Consider the following 27526-nt stretch of genomic DNA (forward strand, 5'->3'; position numbering starts at 1 on the left):
CAAATTTTATAATTTATCTAAATTAAACTGAAGAAATGTTCTTTAACAACTTAATGGAATCACAGTGCATGATTACACTACTTCAGAACCTAGTTTCTTATATGAAGTGGTGATGTTTTATGGTCTTTATGCCAATTAGAATAATTTTATTGCTCTTAGTTATAATTTCTCTGTGTCTTTATTGAAAAAAATTGTGGGGTATGTTGTAGAAGGTTGTGACATGAGAGATTCTTTCTAACGATATTGGAAACATGGCCTTTTGCCTTTATTCCATCAAGAAAAATAAAACACTGTACTTGTGAAATGAAAAAGTGGTTGAAATGCCCCTGTTCATGTTATAATGTATTAAATTATATGTATTTAGTAATAATTTGATTAGAAAAATGAATTTTTTCTTTTATTTTTATTAAAATTTTTGAGGTAACATTGGTTAACATGAACATACAGGTTTCAGGTATGGGTTTCTATGTTGAAAAATGAATTTTAAAATTACAGCCTCATTCCCTTTTAAAAACACCTTACCAATTAGGAGTGCATGTGTAAGTCTGTTTTTCAGTACAACATGAATACTTTTATTTCTGTCATACTTTACTCAGTAAGAAAACTGACTAAAAGATGTTGGAAAAATACTTTGCTTAGCCTTGGGGGAAATAACCATAATATAAGACTACCCTGTATTATGTAATTCGTTGTCCTAGGTTTTTAATATAGTTTCCCCCCATTCCTTGTTTTGCAAATCTACCAAAAATTATGTAACTTTCCCTTTAAAAATAAATTATATATTTTTCTTATTATATGTGAGCTACAGAAAATACAAGCAAGCAAAAAATATATATGTAAAAATCATCTATGAGTCCTCTTACAGGTACTGATGTTAACACTTGTGGGGGGTATTGCTTTGTAGATACATCTGTATGCGTATGTAAACTCTTATACATATCACATTTTTTCCTTGTTAAAATAATTTTAACTCTGCTTTTTTAACTTACCGTGTGTCTGTGTCACTACATATATTTCTATATGGCTGTATTTTGTTATATGTATTCACTGTAATTTCTTTACAATGTTTTACATCGTTGATCATGTAGGCTGTTTTACATTTTTTCCCTATTAAAACAGCATGGGAATAAAGTATCCTTATAGCGAAATGTTTTGTTCAAAAAATATTTGTTGGGTACCTAATGTATGTCAGCCACTGTATTTGGTATTTGTGTATACTTTATAACAATGACCCCAAAACACAAAGTTACCGATCACATGGAATTTAAATTCTAGCAGGAGAGCAGATATTAATCAAATATAACCACATTGCTTTATATGTAGTTTATAACTGAATTGAATACTCTGAAAGAAAGGAATACTGTTCTGCAAAAATAAATAAATAAATAAAAATAAAAATACAGCCAAGGTTCCTGACTGGAGTTAGGGAAGTTTGAGAAAGTGCTGCTTGATCTGGCAATTAACTAGTTGTAAGAGGTTTTGGGTGGTGTAGATTGGCATTGTAGAGAGAAAGATTATTCCAAACAGAGTGAATGGTATTGTACAAAGGCCTCCTTGCAGAGGAATTATAGCATATCTTAGAAACTTAAAGAAAGTCAGTGTGGTATGAACACTAAAAATAGTGGTATGAGATAAGGCTAGAGATGTAATCAGGGGCCTGGTCAAGCAGAGCCTCATAAATGATCTTATGGACTTCATTCTAAGAGTGAAAGGATGCCTTGAAAGGCTTTTAAGTTGGGAGTAATATCTGATTGTACAGTGAACTAACTGTACAAGGAACAGAGTGGATGCAGGAAGATCAGATAGGTGGTTGATGCAATGGTTTAGGTTAGAAATGATTGCTTGGATTAGGTTGGCGGAAGAAATAGAAAGAAGTAGACAAATTCAAGACATTTTTAGGAAATAAAATTGTTTAAAATTGGAACATTCTGAAGTATTTTTTAAAGTGTAAGTTCTCAGAAATGGAATTCTCAAGACAAAGAATTATTTTTAAAATCTTATGGTAGATAACGAATTGCTTTCCAGAAAGATTGTTTCAGTATACTCTCCCATTAACCGTGTATTGGAATGCTCATTTCCATACATCCCCACCAACAATGAGGATTAGCTTTTCTACTTTTGTGTTTTTCACTTTTTAATACCTTTTCCAGAAATTGAGCAATTACTTCAAATTTTAATATGGGGGTTTATTTAATTAACTATAATAATACTAGAGGCCCAGTGCATGAATTCGTGCATGGGTGGGGTCCGGCTGGCCTGGCCCCAATAGGGGCAGATCAGGGCCAGGCCTGTCTGGGGAGAGGTGCCACAGGCTATTGGCCAGAGGGTCCTGCCCCAATTAGGGTGGGGGGGCTGATTAGGGGCAGGGCCGGCCATGGGGAGGGGCTGTGGCGTTGAGCCGGCCGGCCTTGCCCCATATAGGGTGGGGGGCTGATCAGGGGTCAGTGGCTGGGGGACGGGCTGTGGGAGGTTGGCTGATCAGCCCCACCCTTGGTTGGTGTGTGGGGGGGTTTTTGGGGGGAAGAGCTGGCTGGGGGGAGGGCCTGTGGGCCGATCGGGGTGATGGGGGCCCATCAGGGGTGGGGCTGGCCGGGTGGAGGGGCCGTAGGCAGTTGGCTGCCGGCCCTGACCCTGACTTGTGTGTGGGGGGTAGATCTGGGGTGGGGCCGGGCGGGGGGGGGCTGCAGGAGGTTAGCCGGCCGGCCCTGCCTCCTATTGGGGTGGGGGGCCCATTGGGGGTGGGGTTGGCTGGGGGGAGGGGCCACAGTGGGTGTCACAGCCACCGATTGTTCTAGTCATTATGGCGTTCCAGTCGCTGGCTTTTTATATATATATATATATAGACTAGAGGCCCATTGCACGAAATTCGTGCACAGTGGGGTGTCCCTCAGCCCAGTCTGCACCCTCTCCAATCTGGGACATCACTCTCACAATCCAGGACTGCTGGCTCCCATCCGCTCACCTGCCTGCCTGCCTGATTGCCTAAACCGCTTCTGCCTGCCAGCCTGATCACCCCCTAACCATTCCACTGCCAGCTTGATCAACAACAAATTGCTCCCCTGCCGGCCCGACTGCCTCTAACTGCCCTCCTTTGCCAGCCTGGTCGCCCCTAACTGTCCTCCCCTGCAGGCCTGGTCACCCCCAACTGCCCTCCCCTGTTGGCCCGGGCACCCCTAACTGCCCTTCCTTGCCATCCTGGTCGCCCCTAACTGCCCTCCTCTGCTGTCCTGGTCGCCCCCAACTGCCCTCCCCTGCAGGCCTGGTTGCCCCCAACTGCCCTTCCCTGCAGACCTGGACCCCCAACTGCCTTCCCCTGTAGGCCTAAGTCCCACCCAACTGTCCTTCCCTGCAGGCCTGGGTACCCCCAATTGTCCTCCCCTGCAGGCCTGGTTGCCCCCAGCTGCCCTTCCCTGCAAGCCTGGTCCCCCCCCCCAACTTCCCTCCCCTGCAGGCCTGGGTCCCCCCCAACTGTCTTCCCCTGCTGGCCTGGTCCCCCCTAACTGCCCTCCCCTGCAGGCCTGGGTCCCCCCCAACTGTCCTCCCCTGCAGGCCTGGGTCCCCCCCAACTGTCTTCTCCTGCTGGCCTGGTCCCCCCTAACTGCCCTCCCCTGCAGGCCTGGGTCCCCCCCAACTGTCCTCCCTTGCAGGCCTGGTTGCCCCCAACTGCCCTTCCCTGCAGGCCTGGTTCCCCCAACTGCCCTCCCCTGTAGGCCTAAGTCCCAACCACTGCCCTCCCATGCCAGCCTGGGTACCCCCCAATTGTCCTCCCCTGCAGGCCTGGTTGCCCCCAGCTGCCCTCCCTTGCTGGCCTTCTTGTGGTGGCCATTTTGTGTCCACATGGGGGCGGCCATCTTTGACCACATGGGGGCAGCCATCTTGTGTGTTGGAGTGATGGTCAATTTGCATATTACCTCTTTATTATATAGGATAATAGCTTTGGAATACAGTAATCCCCCCTTATCTATAGTTTTTCTTTCTGTGGTTTCAGTTACCGGAGGTCAACCATGGTCCAAAAATATTAAATGGAAATTCCAGAAATAAATAATTCATAAATTTTAAATCGTGCAACATTCTTAGTATTGTGATGAAGTCTTGCACTCTTCCACCCAGGATTTCAATCTTCCTTTTGTCCAGTGTATCTGCACTATCTATGCTACCTACCCATTTAGTTGTCTTGGTTATCAGATCAACTGTGTAGCATTGCAGTGCTTTTTTCAGGTAACACTTATTTAACTTAATAATGGCCTCAAAGCCATTCACATAACTTTTATTACAGTATATTATTATAATTGTTCTATTTTGTTATTTTTCAATAATATATTAATATATTAAATGTTAATATATTAAACTTTATATTAGGTATGTATATATAAAAATTACATAGTATATTTAGGGTTTGATACTATCTGCGGTTTCAGGCATCCACTGGGGGTCATGGAACATATCCCCTGTTGATAAGGGAGGACTACTGTATATTTTTGCTTTAGAAAATGTGGTTTTGATTCTTAATATTGTATCTTTAAAAGCTAAAACTAAAACAAAGGGTTTCATGGGAATGTTGCCTCGGTAAATGGGTAAAAGAAATATAAGGTAGACTTAAGTTAGATCAAGCATTATTGTAATAACCCACCCTTTGCCAAGACACCTACCTTCCTAAACACTGTATTGTAACACTGTTGTGTCAGTAGTTTGGGGTTAGGGCAGGGGTGGGCAAACTTTTTGACTCGAGGGCCACAATGGGTTCTTAAACTGGACCGAAGGGCCGGAACAAAAGCATGGATGGAGTGTTTGTGTGAACTAATATAAATTCAAAGTAAAGGAGCGGAGGGGAGAGCAAGAGAACCGGATAGAACAGCCGGATCTGGCCCACGGGCCGTAGTTTGCCCACGGCTGGGTTAGGGCTTCAAACCATTTTAAGTAAATGTACTGATAAAAACCCCAAAAGTACATAATGATTTTGACCACAAAGATGGAAATATTTAAATTTTATGTAATATTTTAATAGTTTAATTGGTAAGAAATAAATGTATAGTGCATGTCCCCTCACCCCCACTTAGTAACTTTTTGGCATTATAAGGATAACTATAGCTGAAAGTAGGAAATTAAGAGAAATGAGTAGCTTTTTCAAAGCAATTGAAAGTTTCTTTTTCTCCAAAATAGTTTGAGTTTGAAAGATATTGACCTTAGATTCTGTATACAATTTATGTTTGTAATCTTTTTATGTTTTTCTCATTAGGGACATAATTCTACATTATTGAAATATAGTTATATTTGAAATAACATGTTACTCACCGCTTTGTTTTCTCTCAACAGTTGAAAGATGTTGATACTCGGAAAATCATAAGAGCAATGCTTTCTTATGTGTGGCCCAAAGACAGGCCAGATCTACGAGCTAGGGTTGCCATTTCCCTGGGATTTTTGGGTTGCGCAAAGGTAAGAAAGATTAAGAGAAATTATGTGTTGATCATTGTTATAAGAAATGCTGATATTTTCTAGTATTGAAACTTGGGCTGATATAAGGCACTTTTGGGGGAGAATTGTCAACTTTTAGGACCCTATAGTAACTGTTGTATGCAATCAGCAGAAATTATACGGTAATGCCTGATTTATCTGTGGATCAGACTTAGAACAGCCTCAACTTAATGGAATTCATTCCTGATCTCTAATAGAAGATTATTTATTGGAGCAAAACATAAGGAACTTTTATAAAAGAACTCCTCAGTGTCTTGTTGGCTTTTATTTAATATACTAGAGGCCTGATGCACAAAGATTCATGCAAGAATGGGCCTTCCTTCCCCTGGCTGCGGGCACCGCCTTCACTCTGGCCCGGAGCTGCCTTTCGGCCTTCCCACGCTGCCCAGAGGCATTCCACACCGCCCACGGCCACTGAGTGTCTTGAGTATGCAAATTAATCCACCATCTTTGTTGCATACTCACTCCTGATTGGCTGGTGGGTGTCACGAATGTACGGTCAATTTGCATCTTTCTCTTTTATTAGTGTAGATATTTAATACATTGTTCTCAGTTCCCAGTAAATTGTAAAGGATAAAGACATTTTAGGCGCATTGATAGTCCTAAGTGGTAAACAACAGGGTGATATTAAGGGAAAAAGGGGAAAGAAACAACAACAAAAGCTGGGCATTTTGGTACCATTCAATATAGGGGCTCTCTATATATTAGCAGCCTCCTCAGTTTCTTGCTGTACTGTAATACATGTTAATAAGGCTAACTTATAATAATGACTGAGCTTTCAATAAACATCCCTTATTTTTAATTTATTCACATTTTAAGTCAGTGCTGTACATATCTTTAGGTACAGTACACAGTAATGGTACATTTATAGGCTGTGGAGTCAGACTTCCTGGGGTAACTTTGCTCAAGTTGCTTAGTCTCTGTGCCCCAGTTTCTTAATTTAATTTGTAAAATAAAGCAAAATAAGGTTGTTATAAAGGATAAATAATTTAAAATACAAAAGGCTTAGAACTGTGCCTGGTACTCAGTGAAACATAATGTAAGGCTAAAATCAAAATAAATTTAGATTTCCATCATAAATATGGTAAAAACAAAGTCTGCTTAAAAGTATAAATGAGGTTTGGCTATAATTTGCTTACCAGTCTTACATATGTGTTAATATTTTGTTTTAGAACTCAGGTCTTATAATTTACTTCTTCTCTGTATCATGTGTGTTCCCGTTTATTTACTCACTCTTTTTCCTACCCCAAAAATATTTATTGAGAACTTGTCATACAAAGTACTGTTTTTGGCCCTGCAGAGTATTCAAATATAAATAAAGCGCATTTCTTCTCTCAAATCATACAGAATAACACATGTTTTATTTTATTGCTATAATACAAAGTAGGTCATAAATGATTTAAAGGAAGTGTTGATGGTGTTTCAAAGGAAAGAACTACAATGATGGGGAGTCAGGAAAGGAGGTGATATCTGAGACAGGCCTGGATTAATGAATAGGCTTGTTATAGGTATAGGAATAACAAGAAGAAAATGAGAGGGAAGATAGAGTATGTATAGAAAAGTGAATAGTACAACTTTGCTCCAGTGAGAGGGTAATGTTTCCGAGGCATTCAAAGTAATTTTGAAAAGATAAATAGAACTCCTAAAGTGAAATCCCTTAACTGTACAATGAAAATTTATTTAATTATGTTGGAAAGTATTAAATTTATTAACTTATGTTGGAAGTAGTAAACTATTTTGAGTAGTAAGGTAGTAAAGTTAGAGCTTTAGTTTAGGAAATTAATCTGTCCCTGATGTATAAGATGGATTAGGGTAATGAGAGACCTGAAGTACAGATACCATTCATTTTCAATTCATGCATTCATTCAACAAATATTTATCGACCAGTTATGATAATAACTTAATAGTCTAAATTAGAAGTAATAGTTTGTACTGGAATAGTGGCATACATAAATGGTAATATGGAGGGAAAAGATGCCAGAGATATTGTGAGGTAAGGGAGGTAGAATCATTAAGACTTAGCAACATAAAAAAGAGGAATAGGATTCAAAGATATTGTCAAGAATTAGAGAATGATAATGCCTTTTTAACAGAAGTATGTTGGGAGGTCTTTGTGAAGATGAAAATTTTGGTTTTGGGCATGTTAAGTTTGAGGTGCTAGTAGAACACTGAGATAGAGATATTTAGCTAGTAATACAAAATACAAGACAAGCTGAGGAAGGAGCCCAGGGTTAGAGAGATTAGGAGATAATAGTTGAAACAATGCAATTTGATGAATTCACCAAGGAAAAGAACAGAAATAGAAGACGACTAGAGACAGACTCTGTGATAAATGTGTTGCTATAGGAAAGTAAATTGTAGTGGAAACATTGGAATTGGAGAGGTAAGAGTAAAACCAAAATACTTTAATCAGTTTCCTTTCTCATCTAAGGACTCTGTTAAGTGCTCTCTCAACGAACCGGACCCTTCTCTGGGAGAGGAATTAAATCAGGATGCTGAGCAACAGACCAAGAATCCATACTTTATTCTATTTGTTTAAGCTTAAGAGAGAGTATACCATTATAAATCAAATGTTGTAATTTTAAAAACTCATATTCATTTTTAGTACAGTTCTGGTTGCTAAATTGTCTTCTACCCACAAATTACTCAAGGGTAAAGCTTATACTGAGGCAGAAGTAGCAAATTGGCCTTTAATCCTTCATTAGCTGAATGTAAGTACCTTGCTCACAAGTTGAAGCAGACTGTTTTCTAGAACATGACTAATTAATTTAGTCAAAGGGAGAAGTCTTAAATAATGGCATTTGGATAGACTATTTTTAGAGTGAATTTCACTCTTTCTTGAAACACAGGTTTCTCTTGGTGATAGGTAATGTCAGGGTATGAAATCTAGATCAATCTAATTTCCTTAAGGACAGAAATATTTTTACAAGGCTAATATTTGATTCTCTGTCAACAAATACTTAGTACCTATAGTTTGTAAACTGTTGTACTAACCTCATATAAACTTATTAAAAGTAATTAGAAATGAATATAGAAAAATTAATCCTCAGAGGGATCCAACATGGCAGAATGGGTGAACATTGTCCTCACCTCCTCCCATGACTACATGAAAATTACAACTAAATTATCTGGAGAACCATTTAAAGAATAGCTGAACAGAAGTTTATAACTGAGGATATAAAGAAGAAGCCACGTCTAGACCTGTAGGAGGGACAGAGATGTGAAACTCCCCTGGATCCATGTGGAGGGGTTGAGAATCCAGAGAGATATTTCAGCTATAGAGGACCCCCTTAAGGGGCACGGGGACCTCAGCCTGCCACTGAGAGCATCCAACTCAGAGCACCCCTGCTGGGAAGAGTAGCCCATGAAACACCTGCTGTGAAAATCATCTGGGATTTGGTCTACTGGGCTAAGACAGAAGGCTAATATAAACCCAGGCATGCTGTGAAAGGGCCAGCACACAAAATTTTGCTCACAAACACTCACCCTAGGCTCCTAAGGAGGGGACAGCAGCTCGGAGATTACCAGAATCATTCAGGGAGAGACTGAGTTTTGTGGCTTCGGGGGCAGAGCTGGAGAGACAGTGCTAATGTCTCTCTGTTGATTGCCTCACCTCAACTGCCACAGGACACCATCTTTTCTCGGCTGAGTACTCCTATATAGCTAGGGAGGTACACTAGCCCTATCATGATGACTCCTGATACCCCACTCTGCCAGTGTCACATACGGCTGTGGGCTCTGCTCATGTAGACTGGTAAACATGGGCCCATGTTGCATTCTTTCTTAAAAAATGCTCAAGGAATTCCAGGGAAACATGGAGGTGCCAGAGACACACAGGGAGAGACTGAGTTGTGTGATTTTAAAGCGAAGATCATCTTCCTGTACACAGGACAGTAATAAAAATACTGCCAACAAACAAAAGTCCTGGATGGTTTCACAGGTGAATTTTACCAAGCATTTAAAGAAGAATTGATATCTTCCCAAAAATTCAAAAAGAGGGAAGACCCCAAAGCTTATTTTAGGAGGCTGATTTTATCCTAATCCCAAAACCAGATAACGACACTACAAAGAAAGAAAACTAAAAGCCAATATCCCAGATGAACATAGGCACAAAAACCCTGAACAGAATATTAGCAAACTGAATAGAGCAATACATGGAGAAATTCATACACCGTGACCAAGTGGGATTTATTCCTGGGGTGCAAGGTGGGTACAGCATCCACAAATCAATTAATGTGATATACAACATAAACAAATAAAGGATAAAAATCATAAGGTCACATTAATAGGTGCAGAAAAGGCATTTGATAAAATCCAGCACCCATTTATGATAAACACTCTCAACAAAGTGGGATTAAAAGGAACTTATCTCAATACTAGAGGACCGGTGCATGAAATTCGTGCACAGGGGCGGGGGTCCCTCAGCCCAGCCTGCACCCTCTCCAATCTGGGACATCCCTCTCACAATCCAGGACTGCTGGCTCCCTACCGCTCGCCTGCCTCTGCCTGATTGCCCCTAACCACTTCTGCCTGCCAGCCTGATCACCCCTAACCACTCCCATGCCATCCTGATCTACGCCTAACTGCTCCCCAGCTGGCCTGATTGCCCCTAACTGCCCTCCCCTGCCAGCCTGGTCACCCCTAACTGACCTCCCCTGCCAGTCTGGTCCCCCTTAACTGTCCTCCCCTGCAGGCCTGGGTCCCCCCCAACTGCCCTTCCTTGCTGTCCTGGTCTCCCCCAATTGCCCTCCTCTGCCAGCCTGGTCACCCCTAACTGCCCTCCCATGCAGGCCATCTTGTCGCGGCCATCTTGTGTCCACATGGGAGCAGCCATCTTGTGTCTTGGAGTGATGGTCAATTTGCATATTACTCTTTTATTAGATAGGATAATAAAGGCCATATATGACAAACCCATAGTTAACATGCTCAACAGGGAAAAACTATAAGTTGTTTTCCTTAAGATTAGGGTCAAGACAGGGTTGTACACTCACTACTCTTACTCAATGTAGTACTGGAAGTCCTAGCCACAGCAATTGGACAAAAAGCAGAAATAAAAGTCATCCAAATTGGAAGGGAAGAAGCAAAACTGTTGTTATTTGCAGATGACATTATAGTACGTATTGAGAACCCTAAAGATTTCACCAAAAAAATTACTGGAATTGATAAATGAATTCAGTAATGTAGCAGGATACAAAATAAATATTCAGAAATTTATTGCATTTTTATACTCCCAATAATGAGCTACCAGAAGGAGAAATTAAGAAAACTACCTAATTTACAATTGCATCATTAAAGATAAATTATCAAGTAAGAAATTTAACCAAGGAGGTAAAACACCTGTACTCGGAAAATTATAAGACATCGAAGAAAAAAGTTAAAGAAGTTTCAAATAAATTGAAGCGTGTACTGTGTTCATGGGAAGGAACAGAACAGAGCCCAGAAATAAACCCATTCCTTTACAGTCAATTAATATTTGACAAAGGAGGTAAAAACGTACATTGGGATAAACATAGTGTATTGAATAAATGGTGTTGGGAATATTGAGCAGATACATGCAGAAAACTAAAACTGGCTTACTTTCTTACTGCTTATCTATATATATTCTGTCCTATCTAATAAAAGAGTAACATGCAAATTAACCATCACTCCAAGACAAAAATGGCGGCGCCCATAGCCACAAGATGGCAGTGCCCAGTCCTCTTGGCTGCCGCTGACAGCCTGCAGAGTAAGCAGCCTGGTGGAATGCTGCCCAGAGGCCCTCCTGACCCTTTATAAAAAACACAAACAAATTCACTCCCCATAGCGCAATACCCTTCCAGCGCCGGCAGCCTGGGCTGGGGTCTCAGCCTGGCATGGGCGCCGCACCCCCACAGCGTGATCCCCTCCCAGCACCGGCAGCCTGGGCTGGGGTCTTGCCGCACCCCCACGGCGTGATCCCCTGCCAGCACCGGCAGCCTGGGCTGGGGTCTTAGCCTGGCAGGGGCACTGCACCCCCACGGCGCGATCCCCTCCCAGCACCGGCAGCTTGGGCTGGGGTCTCAGCCTGGCACGGGCGTTGCACACCCACAGCGTGATCCCCTGCCAGTGGCGGCAGCCTGGGCTGGGGTCTCAGCCTGGCAGGGGCGCCGTACCCCCATGGCACGATCCCTTGCCAGCGGCGGCAGCCTGGCCTGGGGTCTCAGCGTGGCAGGGACACCGTACCCCTACGGCGCGATCCACTGCCAGCGGCGGCAGGCTGGGCTGGGGTCTCAGCCTGGGTGGGGCGCACACCCCCACTGTGTGATCCCCTCCTAGTGGCGGCAGCCTGGAGTTTGAACCACTGAGTCACACCAGCGAGGCAGATATGGAGGAATCTTAAATGTTTCTCTTTTTAAAAAAATATATTTTATTGATTTTTTTACAGAAAGGAAGGGAAAGGGGTAGAGAGCTAGAAACATCTATGAGAGAGAAACATCGATCAGCTGCCTCCTGCACACTCCCCACTGGGTATGTGCCCCCAACCAAGGTACATGCCCTTGACCGGAATCGAACCTGGGACCCTTGAGTCTGCAGGCCTATGCTCCATCCACCTAGCCAAACCATTTAGGGCTGTCCAATATGTTAAAGAAAAAAACCCTATCTAATAAAGATGGAATATGCAGGGGAGGACATTGGGGGTGACTGGGTTGTCAGAGGAGGGCAGTTGGGGACGATTGGGCTGGCAGGGGAGCAGTTAGGCATCAATCAGGCTGGCAGGGGAGTGGTTAGGGGGTGATCAGGCTGGCCTGCAGAAGTGGTTAGGGGCAATCAGGCAGGCAGGGAGCCAGCAGTCCTGGATTGTGAAAGGGATGTCGGACTGCCTGTTTAGGCCCGATCCCTGTGGATGTTTCGTATGTTTATTGCAGCATTATTTACAATAGCCAAGATATGGAAACAACCCAAATACCCATATATAGTTGAGTGGATAAAAACGTTCTGGTAGGCCTGTGGGATCGGGCCTAAACAGGCAGTTGGACATCCCCCGAGGGGTCTCAGATTGGAGAGGGTGCAGGTTGGGCTGAGGGACATCCCACCCCCCCCCAGTGCACGAATTTCATGCACCCGGCCTCTAGTATATATGTAAAAGCCTAAATGACTCTTACGCTGGAACGACTGGTCGACCAGTCACTATGTTGTGCACTGACCACCCTGGGGGCAGACCTTCAAGGCAGGAGCTTCCCCCTGGTTGTCAGTGCACTCGCACGGGGGAGCACTGCTCAACCAGAAGCCGGGCTCACGGCTGACAAGCGTAGTTGTGGCAGCAGGAGCCTCTTGTTACTGCGGCAGCTCTAGGCATAGTGGGCTGGGATGAGCGTGAGCGGTGCAACACCCGGCCCCACTTCTGGCTCCTCCCTGTCCGCCTGCCAATTGGCGCACTGCTTCATCCCTTGGGGGATGTCTGATTGCCAGTTTAGGCCCGATCCCTGCAGGCCAGTTGGATATCTGGCAGTCGGACATACCCCGACGGGTCCCGGATGCAAGAGGTTGCAGGTCAGGCTGAGGGACACACTCCGTCTCCCCCGCCCTCCCAGTGCATGAATTTCATGCACCGGGCCTTTAGTATAAGAATAAACTTAAAATGAATTAAAGACTTACATGTAAGACTCAAAACCCTAAAACTTACAAAAGGAAACAGTAAAATCTCTTGACATTACTTTTTGTAATTTTTATGTGATATATCTCCTAGGGCAGTGATCGGCAAACTGCGGCCTGCGAGCCACATGCGGCTCGCGAGCCGCGGTTTGCCGCTCTGTTGACTAATGAGTTTGCCGACCACTGACCTAGACTCTCGATTCCAATAATTACTGGCTGTTGTTGTTCCTTGTGATTAAGCCCCTATCCCAGTGGTCGGCAAACTCATTAGTCAACAGAGCGGCAAACAGCAGCTCGTGAGCCGCATGTGGCTCATGAGCCTCAGTTTGCCGACCACTGTCCTAGGGCAAGGGAAACAAAAGAAAAATAAAGAAAAGTGACTACATCAAGTTAAAAAGGTTTAAACAGAAAAAAAAAATCAGCAAAATGGAAAGACAACCTACTGAATGGGAGAACATATTGCCAATACATCTGATAAAGGGTTAATATCCAAAAGTTATAAAGAATTGGTAATGGTCAACATCAAAAAAAATCAAACAATCCAATTGAAAATTGGGCAGAAGATCTGAATAGACACTTCTAAAAGGACGTACAGATGGCCCATATGTAAAGATGCTCAATGTCACTAATTGTCAGGGAAATGCAAATTAAAACCACAATGAAGTATCACCTCACAGGTGTTAGAATAGCTACCATCAATAAATCAACAAACAACAAATATTGGCCAGGATGTGGAGACTATGGAACCCTCTTGCATTGTTGGTGGGAATACAGACTGGTGTAGCTACTGTGGAAAGCAGTATGGAGTTGCCTAGGAAAAATAAAAAATACAACTGACTTATGACCCACCAATTCCACTTCTGAGTATATATTAGAAGAAACCCCAAACAGTAATTTGAAAATATATGTTTTCGTATGTTTATTGCAGCATTATTTACAATAGCCAAGATATGGAAACAACCCAAATACCCATATATAGTTGAGTGGATAAAAACGTTCTGGTAGATATATCTATGCAACATTACTCAGCTATGAAAAGGAATGAAATCTTAACATGTGTGATAGTATGGTTTTCCCTAGAAGTTACTATGCTAAGTGAAATAAGCCAGTCAGAGAAAGTCAAATACCATATAATTTCACTCATATGTGGAATCTAAAGAACAAAATAAATGAACAAAGTAGAAACAGACTCATAGATACAGAGAACAGATGGATGGCTGCCAGAGGGGAGGGCAGTTGGGGGACTATTTGAAAGATGAAGAGATTAAGAAACACAAATTGGTAGTTACAAAATAGTCATGAGGATATAAAGTACAGCCAGCATAAGGCACATAGTCAGTAATCTATATAAAACCCTAATATGCAAATAGACCGAACGGCGGAACAACCAAACAACTGAACAACCGGTCACTATGATGTGCGCTGACCACCAGGGGGCGCACATGGAACATAGCAGACGTCGGCAGAGCACGCAATGTGGCGGGCATCGGCCATGGCAGGATGGTGGAGCAGGTGAGCAGGGCCGCCAGACCATGGCGAGTTGCAGGACGCTGTAATCAGGGCGAGCCTCTGGTGGTAATGGAAAATTCTTTGCTCACATGCACCACGGTCCTGCCTGGTGCTTGCACCCGCTGCTGGCACCAGAGCTGCTGCTCACACCTGCTGCCAGCACCGGCCCTGATGGCTCAGAACCATCAACGGGTGCGAGAGGTGGCTGCCAGCCCCAATCACCCCTCAGGGCTTCTCCACTTCCCCCTGCTCCTGTGGGGCGATTGGGGCTGGCAGCTGCCTCTTGCACCTGCTGCTGGTGATGGCCCTGCTTGCACCCACTGCCGGCACCGGAGCCGCCGCTTGCACTCGCTGCCAGTGCCTGGCGCTGGTCCCGATCTCTTGGTGCCATCATCGGGTGCGAGCAGTGGCTGCCGGCCCCGATCATCCCTGAGGGCTTCTCCACTTCCCCCTGCTCCTGAGGGGTGATTGGGGCTGTAGCTGCCGCTTGCACCTGCTGACGGCACCGGCCCTGCTTGCACTCGCTGCTGGTGCTGGCCCCAATCGCTCTGCACCGTCAGTGGGTGCAAGTGGGGCCAGCGCCATCAGTGCGTGGAAGTGGCAGTGGCGGGAGCAGGGCTGCCGGCAGAGAGGGGACTGTGGTCCCTGTTGGGAGGGGCCACGCGGGGGCATGGAGGATGGGCCAAGACCCTCCCCTGTGCCCACCGCAGCCTCGTGGCTCACAGTTCATTTCATGGTGCACATATTTGTGCACTGAGCCCCTAGTATTGTAATAACTATGATTGGTGCCAGTTGGGTACTTAAAGTTTCAGGGGGCTCACTTTGTAAATACATGATTGTCTAAAATACTATGCTATACACCGCTAAGTAATGTAAAATAAGATTTAATGTAAACTTTAATTGAAAATTAAAATTTAAAAATAGAAAACAGAAAAATCTATCCTCAAGATGTATGTTTGATTCCTTTTGGTTCAGAAATTGGAAGAAATTGCCAGATGTTATTATGTGTACTTACTTGGTACTTTCAGAGCATATAGAAAAACAGTTTTCTTTTTATTAGACTGGAACCAGACCATAGAATAACTTTAGGAATATAGAGCATAGTAGCATTTAAACATTCCTAACATTGTTTTTCCATCTTCTGTACTGTCCTCACTTTAAAGTGATCACTCTCTCAAATCTTTAAAACCTGGTCATTGTTTATTTCTGAGGAGTATTGCAGTTATTTATAATTGGTGTGCAAAGATAGATTATTACCCTTTTCATTCCTTGGCTTCCTATTTTTTCCTGAACCTGATTATATGCTTTGGCATATGAGCACTTTGGACCAATCTGTGCTCCTTTATACGCTGGTCTTCTTTTTCTCCTCTACATACTTCTGAGAACTTTAGGACAGGATTCAAGATCTTTCTTAGCTCTAAAAGAATGCTGCCCTGTCATCGGAACAGTGGGTGGTGATTTCATAATGAGGCCTGAGGCATCCATCAGAGAGATGGAAGACAGAAAATGAGAAATATCAAGTGAGAATTAAAAAGGAGGAGGATTTCATGCTTAACATATGGGGCTACAGCATACCATCTGCTTACTTACTTTCCTTTTAATGCTCTTTTTATTCCGAGGGTCTTAATGCTATCATTGTCTCTAGCAAAGAATTTTAAAATAAACTATTATTTAGAGAGGCCTTGCAGCCTAGAGGAAGAATAGAGGATGTGTTGATAATCTATCCAAGTTGTAGCAATTCTATTATATTACATTAGAGCTCAATATGAAATATGTTTTAAGGGTTCTGCTGCCAAGAGAGACAGAGAAAACGTTTGGCTTCATTTCTTAAATTCCTACAAATAATATCTAATGCCTTTTCTTACCATCCACACATATGTTATGGGAGCAGCACATCATCCTTAATCTGGGGATTTTGAGATCTTCTAAGGATTTTTTAAATGCATTCTTTCTGTTAGTGTATTACATACAATTGTGCCAAGATTTAAAGTAAATATAAAACATATTTACTGCCTTAGCTGTTTGCTCAGTGGATAGAGCATCACCTGCAGACTGAAGGTGTCCCAGCTTTGATTTGGTCATGGGCACATGCCTCAGTTTCAGGCTCAATCCCCAGTAGGGGGCATGCAAGAGGCATCCAATCAATGATTCTCATCATTGATGCTTTATCTCTCCTTCTCACTTCCTCTCTGAAATCAATAAAAATGTGTTTTAAAAATAAATAATAAATCGTATTTACTAAATTCTGATTTCATAAAATAAATGTTTATTTTAATATTAGTGGCCCGGTGCATAGATTTGTGCACATTGAAAGGAAATTAATTAGAAGAAATATTTTAATATCGCTATTCGCCCTTTCTCTATAATAGAAGTGTCAACGAAATTCATGATCAACTATGACAGATCAAAACACACATGTGCGATTGGCGCCAGCGAGAGCTTTATATGTATCGTGCATGCGCAAGTCAACGTTTATTTTTAAATTGCCATTGCGCATCTTATGTACCGGACGTTCGGATGGATGTATGGTCGGTCACTTAGCCTTTTATATATATAGATTATAAAAGTTTACTCATTACTCATAGTCTCTAACCACCATCACCTTGGGAAATAACTTAGTTGACAGAGAATTTGGGGGCCCATTAAGTTAAAGTATCATGTTCAAAAATATATTCTCAATAACCTGTTGGAAATGAAAATAAACCATATTTAAAATTATAAAATAATTTTACAAGAAGGTATGATTTATAAAAATATAATGAATACCACTTTTATCCAAGAAAGCATTATATAAAATAAGGGATAATATATGTGTCTTAGTCCATTTTGACTGCTATAACAGAATAACATGCACTGATCCACTTGTTTTTTGTTTGTTTTTTCATTTTAACCTCACATGATATAAGAAGCAAAAGAGGTCTCTGGGGATTCTTTTATAAGCGTATTAATCCCATTTGTAAGGCCTCTGTGATTATGACCTAAACACCTCCTAATAGCTCCACCTCCTAATACTATCACCCTGGGGGTTAGAATTCAACCTATGTACAGTAGGTCCTCGGGTTACGTTGGAGATCCATTCCTACAGCGCGACGGAACGTGATTTTTGCCTTAAGTCGGAACCCACCTACATAAGCACCTACGTCACTCACATGGAGCACATACACAGCAGTAATGAAGTGAAACAGTAAAAAAAATTTAAAAGAAAGATAATTCCTGACCTTTACTTGTGGTAAATAAATAAAAATCATAAAGCACATATGTACATATGTCGAAATGACAGAACTTTTTTTTTTTTATAAATAAATGGGAGATGGTGACATAACCACAAAATGACATACGTCGCCCGAGGACTGCCTATATTGAGTGGGGGTGGTGCAGGAGCAGGACACAAATATTCATACCATAGCGATATGTGTTGAGCAAACATTTGTTAAGTGACTGTTACATACAAGGTACTGTGCTTTGCAACTGGGAATACAAAAATGAATAAAATGTGGTCCTTGCCTTTCTGGAGTTGTAGTGTATTGAAGGATAAAATATATAAATGATGATAATGTATAACATTAAAAATACGCAAAGGAAGTCACAAATGAAGCTGTATGGGAATCTTAACAATTAGGCATTTAGGAAAGGCTTCATGCAAGAGCTAGAGCTTTTCAGTAACTACGAACTTGACATTTGTAACTACAAATGACTCATGCACTTCTTGTTTAGCTTTGGTTCTTTAAAATTTTATGAAAAATATTTTTTAACATGAAATAGTGCTACTTAAATCCTTTTAAGTTGGGTAGTATGATTTATACCCTGGAGTACTTTTAAAATTTAAAATACTATATTTTAAGCTTACAAAAAAAATTAAGCAATAAGTACAGAATGTTCTTTTTTAAAATTTTTTTATTGTTTAAAGTATCACATGAGTATCCTTTTTCCCCCCATTGACCTCTCTCCCACCACCCCTTCCCCCAAGCACAAGCTCTCTAAAAAACACTGTTTTTTTCTATTACTAACATCTTCTATTCATGTACTACATTTTCACAATTGATATACCAATTATAAAAATACATTATTCTTTTTTTTTTAATATATTTTATTGATATTTTACAGAGAGGAAGGGAGAGGGATAGAGAGTTAGAAACATCGATGAGAGAGAAACATCGATCAGCTGCCTCCTGCACACCCCCTACTGGAGATGTGCCCGCAACCAAGGTACATGCCCTTGACCGGAATCGAACCCAGGACCCTTCAGTCCGCAGGCCGATGCTCTATCCACTGAGCCAAACCGGTTTTGGCAAAAATACATTATTCTTATTAACTAAATTAATAGTTTACATTAGGATTCACTGTGTTGTAGTATATATAAGTTTATGGAAATGCATAATGTTATATATTCATTATTAAAGTACTGTACAGAATAATTTTCACTGCCCTAAGAATTCCATGTGTTCCACCTATTCATCTCTCTCTTCATCTTCCCAGATCCTTGGTAACCAATGATCGTTTTACTCTCTGAAATTTTGCCTTTTTTCAGACTGTCATATAATTGGAAATCATATAATGTGTAGCCACTTCAGACTGGCTGGTTTCACTTAGCAATATACATTTCAGAGTCATTTATGTCTTTTTGTGACTTGAGAGTTTATTTCTTTTTATTATTGAATATATTCCATTGTGTGGATGTACCATGATGTGTTTATCCATTCACCTGTTGCTTCCATATATGGGCAATTGTAAATAAACTGCAATAAACATTTTGTTCAGGATTTGGTGTGACATAAATTTTCAGTTTATTTGTGTAATTACCAAGGAATGCAATTGTTAGACTATATTATAAGACTGTGGTTAGTTTTGTGAGAAACAGCCGAACTGTCTTCCAAACTGGCTGTTCCATTTTGCATTCCCACCAGCAATGATTGAGAATTACTGTTGCTCCACATCCTTGTCAGCATTTGCTCTGAATTTTAGCCATTCTAATTGATGTGTAGTGTTACCTCATTTTTATTCTAATTTGATTTGCCTCATGTCTTGAAAATATTTTCACTCAATTTGTGGCTGTATTTTCATTCGCAGCAGAAATTGTAAATTTTGATGAAGTCCAATTTATCAATGTTTTGTGGATTGTGCTTTTAGTGTTGCATCTAAAGGTCACCTAGATTTTCTTTCATGTTATCTTCTAGAATTTTTATAGATTTGTGCTTTACATTTAGGTCTGTGATCCATTTGGAGTTAATTTTTGGAAAAGGTATAAGATCAGTGTCTAAAAACTTTTTAAAAATTAGTTCCAGAACAGTTTTTTGAAAATTTCCCACTGGGCTGCCTTCACACTGCTGCCAAAGATCAGTTACTATTTTTGTGTATATTTGTCTATTTCTGGACTCTCTATTCTGTTCCATTGACGTATTTGTCTATTTTTTTGCCCTTATCATACTGTCTTAATTAGTGTAGTTTTATAGTCAGTCTTGAAGTCAAGTAGTGATAGCCCTCCAACATTGTTTTCTTCAGTATTGAGTTGGATTTTTTTAGGTCTTTTTCTTTACTATATAAACTTTAAAACCAGTTTATTCATATCTAACAAATTACTTGCTGGGATTTTGATTGGGATTGCATCACCAATATAGATCAAGTTTGGAAAGAATTGACATCTTGACAATATTGAGTCATCCACGAATGTGAAATATCTCTCCAATCATTTAGTTGTTTTTTGATTTTTTTTATCAGAGTTTTCTAATTTTCCTCATATAGATTTTGTACATGTTTTGTTAGATTTATACCTAATTATTTCATTTTTTTTAGTACTCATTTAAATGGTGTTATATTTTTTATTTTAAATTGTGTGTTGTTCATTGGAGGAATATAGGAAAGCAATTGACTTTTGCATATTACCTTTTTATCCTTCAATCTTGCTATATTTGTTTATTAATTTCAGGAGTTTTTTTGTTAACTCTTCTGGATTTTTCTACATGGGTAATCATATCAGCAAAAATCGTTTATTTCTTTCTTCCTAATATGTATACTTTTTATTTTATTTACTTGCTTTTATTTCCATTTCTTGCTTATTGTATAATGTTGAACAATAGCAGTAAGACAGGACATCCTTGCCTTGTTCCTAATCTTAAGAGAAAACCATCTAGTTTTCCATAATTAAGTATATTGTAAGCTATAGGGTTTTATGTATATGTTCTTAAACAAGTTGATGAAATTCCCCTCTTTTTCCAGCTTGCTGAAAGTTTTTATCATGAATAGGTGCTAGATTTTGTCCCATACTTTTTTTTTTTTGCATCTATTGATATTATTTGATACATTTTCTTTAGCCTGCTAAAGAGATAAATTACATTGTAGCCATGCATCACTTAACAAACGGGATATGTTTTGAGAAATGCATTGTTAGGTGATTTTGACATTGTGAAAATAATGTAATTTATTAATGTAATTTACAGAAATCTAGATTCTTTAGCTTACTATATACCCAAGCTCTATGACATAGCTTATTGCTCATAGGCTACAAACCAGTACAGGTTACTATACTGAATACTGTAGGCAATTATAACACAATGATAAATATTTGTGTATATAAACATAGAAAAGGTACAATAAAAAATACAGTATAAAAGATATAAAATGGTACACCTATATAGGACACTTACCACAAATGGAGCTTGCAGGACTGGAAGTTGCTCTGGGTAAGTCAGTGAGTGAGTGATGAGAGAATGTGGAGTCCTAAAGGTGGACAACTGGGAATAAATGGAGAGGCAAGAAGGGAGGAGAGCCCAGATGGCCACATTTGTAGCCCTGAAGCCAGGTGGTGGTAACAGCTCTGCCAGAGAGGGGAGGAACCTGATGGTAGTAGATGCTACTGTGGGCTTATAGGAACAGAGAGTCTTTGTGGGCTCTCCAGCAGGGCTAGCAGTGTGAATAGCAGCTGAGCCAACTGAGATGCCTAGACAAGGACACAAGACCTGGGGCAAGGACACAACATAGGGTTTCTGCTGCAGCTTTCTGCTGTCAGGTGTGGGTGTTTCAGGCAAAGAAATGAAGCAATTTAGCTTTGCCACCCCATGGACTCCCCAAACTAGCCTCCACTTGTCCTTGGTGTTGGGTTGAGGAGCACATTATCTGAAAACAGAGGGCTATTGCGGTAGAAATGCTCCCCCCCCTCTATGATTGATCCCCAGGTGGGGTAAATGGGGCTGTGGCTGAGGTCCTGGGTGGTCATTATGTTGAGGGCAAACAAATACCACCCACAAGCATCATGGCTATACTGTCTGTACTGTTGGACAGAAAACCAAGAAGTTCAGCTCTGGGAGACCACAGAGGTAAAAATCTTGTGATTCAGCAACACCTACCAGAAAATAGTAGAAAAACCTCTTCAGAGAAAGCTGCTAGAGAAAGGCCAGTCATTTGATAGATGCCTAGACCGAGGAGACCAGCTAATACCATGAATAACCAAGGTAATGAGGGCTGTTAGAAAGAAAATGAAAAATCTCCAGAAACCAAGCTGGAACACATGGAAATATGTTATATAAATGACAGAGAATTCAGGATTGCCGGTCTGAAGATACTCAAGGAGATGTGAGAAAATAGAGACAGGCAATTCAGTGCACTCATTAAACAAATTAATGAACTAAATAAGTACTTTACGAAAAGAGCTTGAAACTTTTAAAAAGAACCAATCAAAAATCCTGGAAATAAAGCATGAAATTAGAGATTAGGAGTGAACTACTGAGCATAGGAAACAGAGCTGACCAGATGAAGGAAAGCATTGGTGACAATGAAGATAGGAATCTAGAAATGACAAAGATGGAAGACGAAAGAGACCTGGCCATAAAAAGAAATAACAGATCTACAAAAACTAGCTGACTCCATCAGAAAAAGCACATAAGAATTATAAGAATACCAGAAGGAGAGAGGAACAGAGAGTCTATTCAAATAAATAGTGGAAGAGAACTTCCCAAACCTATGGAAAGAGCTAGGTCCTCAAATCCAAGAAGCAAACAGAACACCTAGTTATATCAATCGAGAGGCTCTCCCCAAGACACATTGTATTAAAATTGTAAAAAATGAAGTAGCCAGGGAAAGAAGGAAGTGACTTAAGGAAAACCCATCAGAATATTGTCTGACATCTCAGCAGAAAATCTACAAGCCAGAAGAGAGTAGAATGAAATATTCAAACGACTGAAAGACAGAAATTACCAGCCAAGAATAATATATCCAGCAAAATTATCCTTTAGATATGAAGGATAAATACTTTCTCAGACATACAGAAACAGAGGGATTTAATCACCAGAAAATCTCAATTGCAGGAAATATACAAGGCAATTCTACATGAAACAAAGAGCATAAGGTTGCAACACTAAAAGTAAGATCACCCCAAAATTATTCATAAACATGGATAATTTGTGACAACAAAAACATTAAAGGGAAGAAGGTAAAAGTCATAACTGGCAAGGGTGGACAGAGATCAGAGGCACTCGAGAAAAAACTTACTATATATATGCAACTTTATTTTTCATAAACCTATAGGTAACCACACACCAAAACCCCAAAATTAAGACACATAACTTAAAGAGGAAACAGGAAAGAAGTATGGAATTCCACCAAACAAAAACAGCACACAGAAACACAAGGGGGAAAAAACCCAGAAGATGCAGAGCTTCCAAACAACAAGATAAATGGCCATAGGATTCCTGATACATGAACAGTTACCCTAAATGTATATGGACAAAATTCACCAATAAAGAGTTATGGTGTAGGAGAGTGGATCAAAAAACAACACAACCAGTCCTAGCTGGTTTGGCTCAGTGGATAGAGCGTTGGCCTGTGGACTGAAGGTCCTGGGTTTGATTCTGGTGAAGGGCACATGCCTGGGTTGTGGGCTTGATCCCCAGTAGGGTGTGTGCAGGAGGCAGTCAGTCAGTGATTTTCATCATTGATGTTTCTATCTCTCTCTCCCTCTCCCTTCTTCTCTGAAATCAATAAAAACATATTTGTTTAAAAAAACCAACTAGTATGCTGCCTACAAGAGATATCTAAGCTGCAAAGAAAAAAGGTAGATTCAAAGTAAAAGTGTGGATAATGATTCTCTAAGCAAATAACATTCACAGAAAAGCAGGTATGACCATACTTATATATGACAAAATAGATTACAAGATAATAAAAATAACAAGAGACAAAGATGGACATTTTATGATAAAGGACACTACATCAAGAAAACATAATACTTCTTACTATAAGTGTGCCCAATCATGGAGCACCAAAATATACAAAGCAACTACTCATGGAACTGAAGGGAGAAACGGATCAAAACAATCATAGTTGGGGACCTTACTATTCCATTAACACCTCTAGATAGATTATCCAAACAAAATCCATAAAGAAATATCAGCCTTATATGACACATTACAATAAATGAACACAATTGACATTTACAGAGCCTTTCACCCCAGAACATCAGGGTGTACATTCTTCTCCAGTGCACATGGAACTTGCTCAAGGATAGACCATATGTTGTGCTACAAAACTACCATCAACAAATTCAAGAAAATTGAAATTATACCAAGCATATTCTCTGATCATGAGGCCTTGAAATTAGAAATCAATTGCAAAAAGGAAGTAAAGAAACCCACAAATACATGGATATTAAAAAACATATTACTAAAAATTGACTGGGTCACAGAAGAAATAAAGGTGAGATAAAAATATATAGAGACAATTGAGAATGACAATATGACATATCAAAACTTCTAGGATGCAATAAAAGCAGAAATAACAGGGAAATTTATATCAGTACAAGCCTATTTCAAGAAACAAGGGAAATTCCAAGTAAACAACCTTATATTACATTTAATGTACTGGGAAAAGAACAAAAGCAACCCAAAGTCAGTAGAAGAAAGAAAATAATAAAAATTAGAGCTGACTTGAATGAAATAGAGAACAGAAAGACTTAACAAAAAAATAAAAATAAAAAAGAGCTCATTCTTTGAAAAGATTAATAAAATTGACAAACCCCTCACTAAACTCACTAAGGATAAAAGACTAAAGTCCCATATAATCAATATCAGAAATTAAAGAGAAGTCGCCATAGACATCACAGATACACAAAGGATCATACTGAAATACTATGGATTACTGTATACCACCAAATTCATTAACTTAGGAGAAATGGATATATTCCTAGAAATATACAACCTTTCTAGACTATATCATGAAGAATTGCAAAATCTAAATGGACTGATAAGCATTGAGGAAATAGAAAGAACCATCAAAAACCTCCCTAAATTTGCCGAAACCGGTTTGGCTCAGTGGATAGAGCGTCGGCCTGCGGACTGAAGGGTCCCGGGTTCGATTCCGGTCAAGGGCACGTACCTTGGTTGCGGGCACATCCCCAGTAGGGGGTGTGCAGGAGGCAGCTGATCGATGTTTCTCTCTCATCGATGTTTCTAGCTCTCTATCCCTCTTCCTTCCTCTCTGTAAAATATCAATAAAAAAAACACAAAACAAAACAAAACAAACAAACAAAAAAAACCTCCCTAAATTTAAAAGCCCAGGACCAGAACGCTTCGCCAGTGAATTCTACCAAACATTCAAAAAATTTTTTTAAACCTATGAAATTGTAAAAAAGAGTGATCTCTTTCACTTTGGGACAGAATGAATGGACCTAGAGAATATTATGCTAGGTAAAATAAGCCAATCTGAGCAAGAAAAATATCACATGATCGCATTATTTGTGGAATCATAAGAACAAAATGTATTGTCTGGAAGCATGGAGGCATAGAACAGACTGACATACCTTGATGTGGGGACAAAGTGGGGGAGGGGTGGTGGAGGTATAAGAACTCATAAACCAAATAACATATACTAATGCATAGCCTCGGGCAATAGGGCAGTGAAGGCCCCGGGGAGTGAATAGGGGCTGGGAGGTAGAGGGTAAAGGAAGGGAAATTGGGAGACATCTGTAATACTATTACCAATAAAAAGTACTTCTAAATGAATAAAACCTGTCCTTCTGAAACTTCCGAAAAACATGAAGAAGAGGCAATACTTCCGAACATATTTAATAAAGACAACATAACTCTGAAAGCAAAACCTGGCAAGGATAACAGAAGAAAAGAAAACTACAGATCAGTATCTCTGATGAATACAGATGCAAAAATCCTAAACAAAATACCCTCAAATCAAATACAATACATAAAAAAAGATACATCATGATCAAGTGGGGTTCATTCCAGAGGCACAGGATGGTTCAACATATGCAAATTAGTCAGTGTAATGCACCACATCAATAAAAGAATGGATAAAAAAATCATATGTTATCAATAGATACTGGAAAAGTATTTGATAAAATACAACATCCATTGATGATTAAAACACTAAATAGAATCGGAATAGAAGGAAAGTACCTCAACATAATAAAGGCCATCCTATATAATAAAAGACTAATATGCAAATCGACCGGACGGCAGAATGACTGGTCGCTATGATGCACACTGACCACCAGGGGGCAGACACTCAATGCAGGAGGTACCCCCTGGTGGTCAGTGTGCTCCCACGGGGAGCACCACTCAGCCAGAAGCCAGCTCACGGCTGGTGAGTGCAGCAGTGGTGTCAGGAGCCTCTTTTGCCCCCGTGGCAGCGCTAAAGATGTCCGACTGCTGGCTAAGGCCCGCTCCCTACGGACATCTGTCAGTCGGACATCCATTAGTCGGACATCCCCCAAGGGCTCCCAGACTGAGAGGGCGCAAGCCAGGCTGAGGGGACCTCCATGTGCATGAATTTTGTGCACCGGGTCTCTAGTATATGATAAAACCTCAGCCAATATTGTACTCAGTGGCAAAAAAACTGAAAGCTTTTCCCCTAAAATCAGGAACAAGACAAAGATGCCCATTCTCATCACTCCAATTCAACATAGTTTTAGAAGTCCTACCCAAACCAAGAAGTTAAGAGAAAGAAATAAAAGGCATCCAAATAGGGAAGGAAGAAGTAAGTGTCACTTTTTTCAGATGACCTGATTCTGAGCATAGAAAACCCTAAAGAGTCCACCAAAAAACTACTTGAAACAAATACAGCAAAGTTGCAAGATATAAAATCAATGTGCAAATATCCATTGCCTCCCTGTATACTAACAACAAAATGTCAGAAAAAGAAATAAACAAACAAACAAACCCACAATTCCTATTGCAATTGCAACCAAAAAAAGAAAATACATAGCAATAAACTTAACAAAAACCATGCAAGACCTATATACTGAAAACTGCAAAGCATTATTAAAGGAGATTGTAAAAGAGCCCTAACTGGTTTGGTTCAGTGTATAGAACAGCCGTGGGCAAACTACGGCCCACGGGCCGTATCTGGCCCGTTCGGCTGTTCTATCCGGCCCGCGGAGCCGAAAGAGCGGAGGGTTCTCTTGCTCTCCCCTCCGCTCCTGTACTTTGAATTTATATTAGTGCACACAAACACTCCATCCATGCTTTTGTTCCAGCCCTCCGGTCCAGTTTAAGAACCCATTGTGGCCCTCGAGTCAAAAAGTTTGCCCACCCCTGGTATAGAACGTCAGCTTGTGGACTGAAGGGTCCCAGTTTTGATTTCAATCAAGGGCACATGCCCAGGTTGGGGCCTCATTCCCCAGTAGGGGGCATGCAGGAGGCAGCCAATCAATGATTCTCTGTTGTTATTGATGTTTCTATTTCTCTCCCTCTTCCCCTCTGAAATCAATAAAAAATATTTTTTGTTAAAAAAAAAAGAGTAAAAGGCACAACAACAAAATGGGAAAATATCCCATGTTCATGGATAGCAAGAATCAACATAGTTAAAAATGGCCACATTACTTAAAGTAATATACAATTTTAATGCAATCACCATCAAAATCCCAATGTTGTTCTTTAAAGAAGTAGAACAAAAAATTGTCAGATTTGTATGGCACAACAAAAGACCCCAAATAGCT

General features: G+C 40.6%; 1 protein-coding gene across 1 annotated transcript in view; it reads left to right on the plus strand.

Annotated features, from left to right (window-relative positions):
- ABCB7 (ATP binding cassette subfamily B member 7) overlaps positions 1-27526 on the plus strand; it is a 192424-nt gene that overhangs the window by 87574 nt on the left and 77324 nt on the right. Inside the window, exon 3 of the mRNA XM_080652628.1 lies at positions 5314-5433. Within this exon, the coding sequence (XP_080508754.1) occupies positions 5314-5433 (120 nt within the window). The remainder of the gene's footprint in view (positions 1-5313; positions 5434-27526) is intronic.

This window comes from Plecotus auritus, assembly GCF_963455305.1.
Source record: "Plecotus auritus genome assembly, chromosome: X".
Classification (NCBI taxonomy): Eukaryota; Metazoa; Chordata; class Mammalia; order Chiroptera; family Vespertilionidae; genus Plecotus; species Plecotus auritus.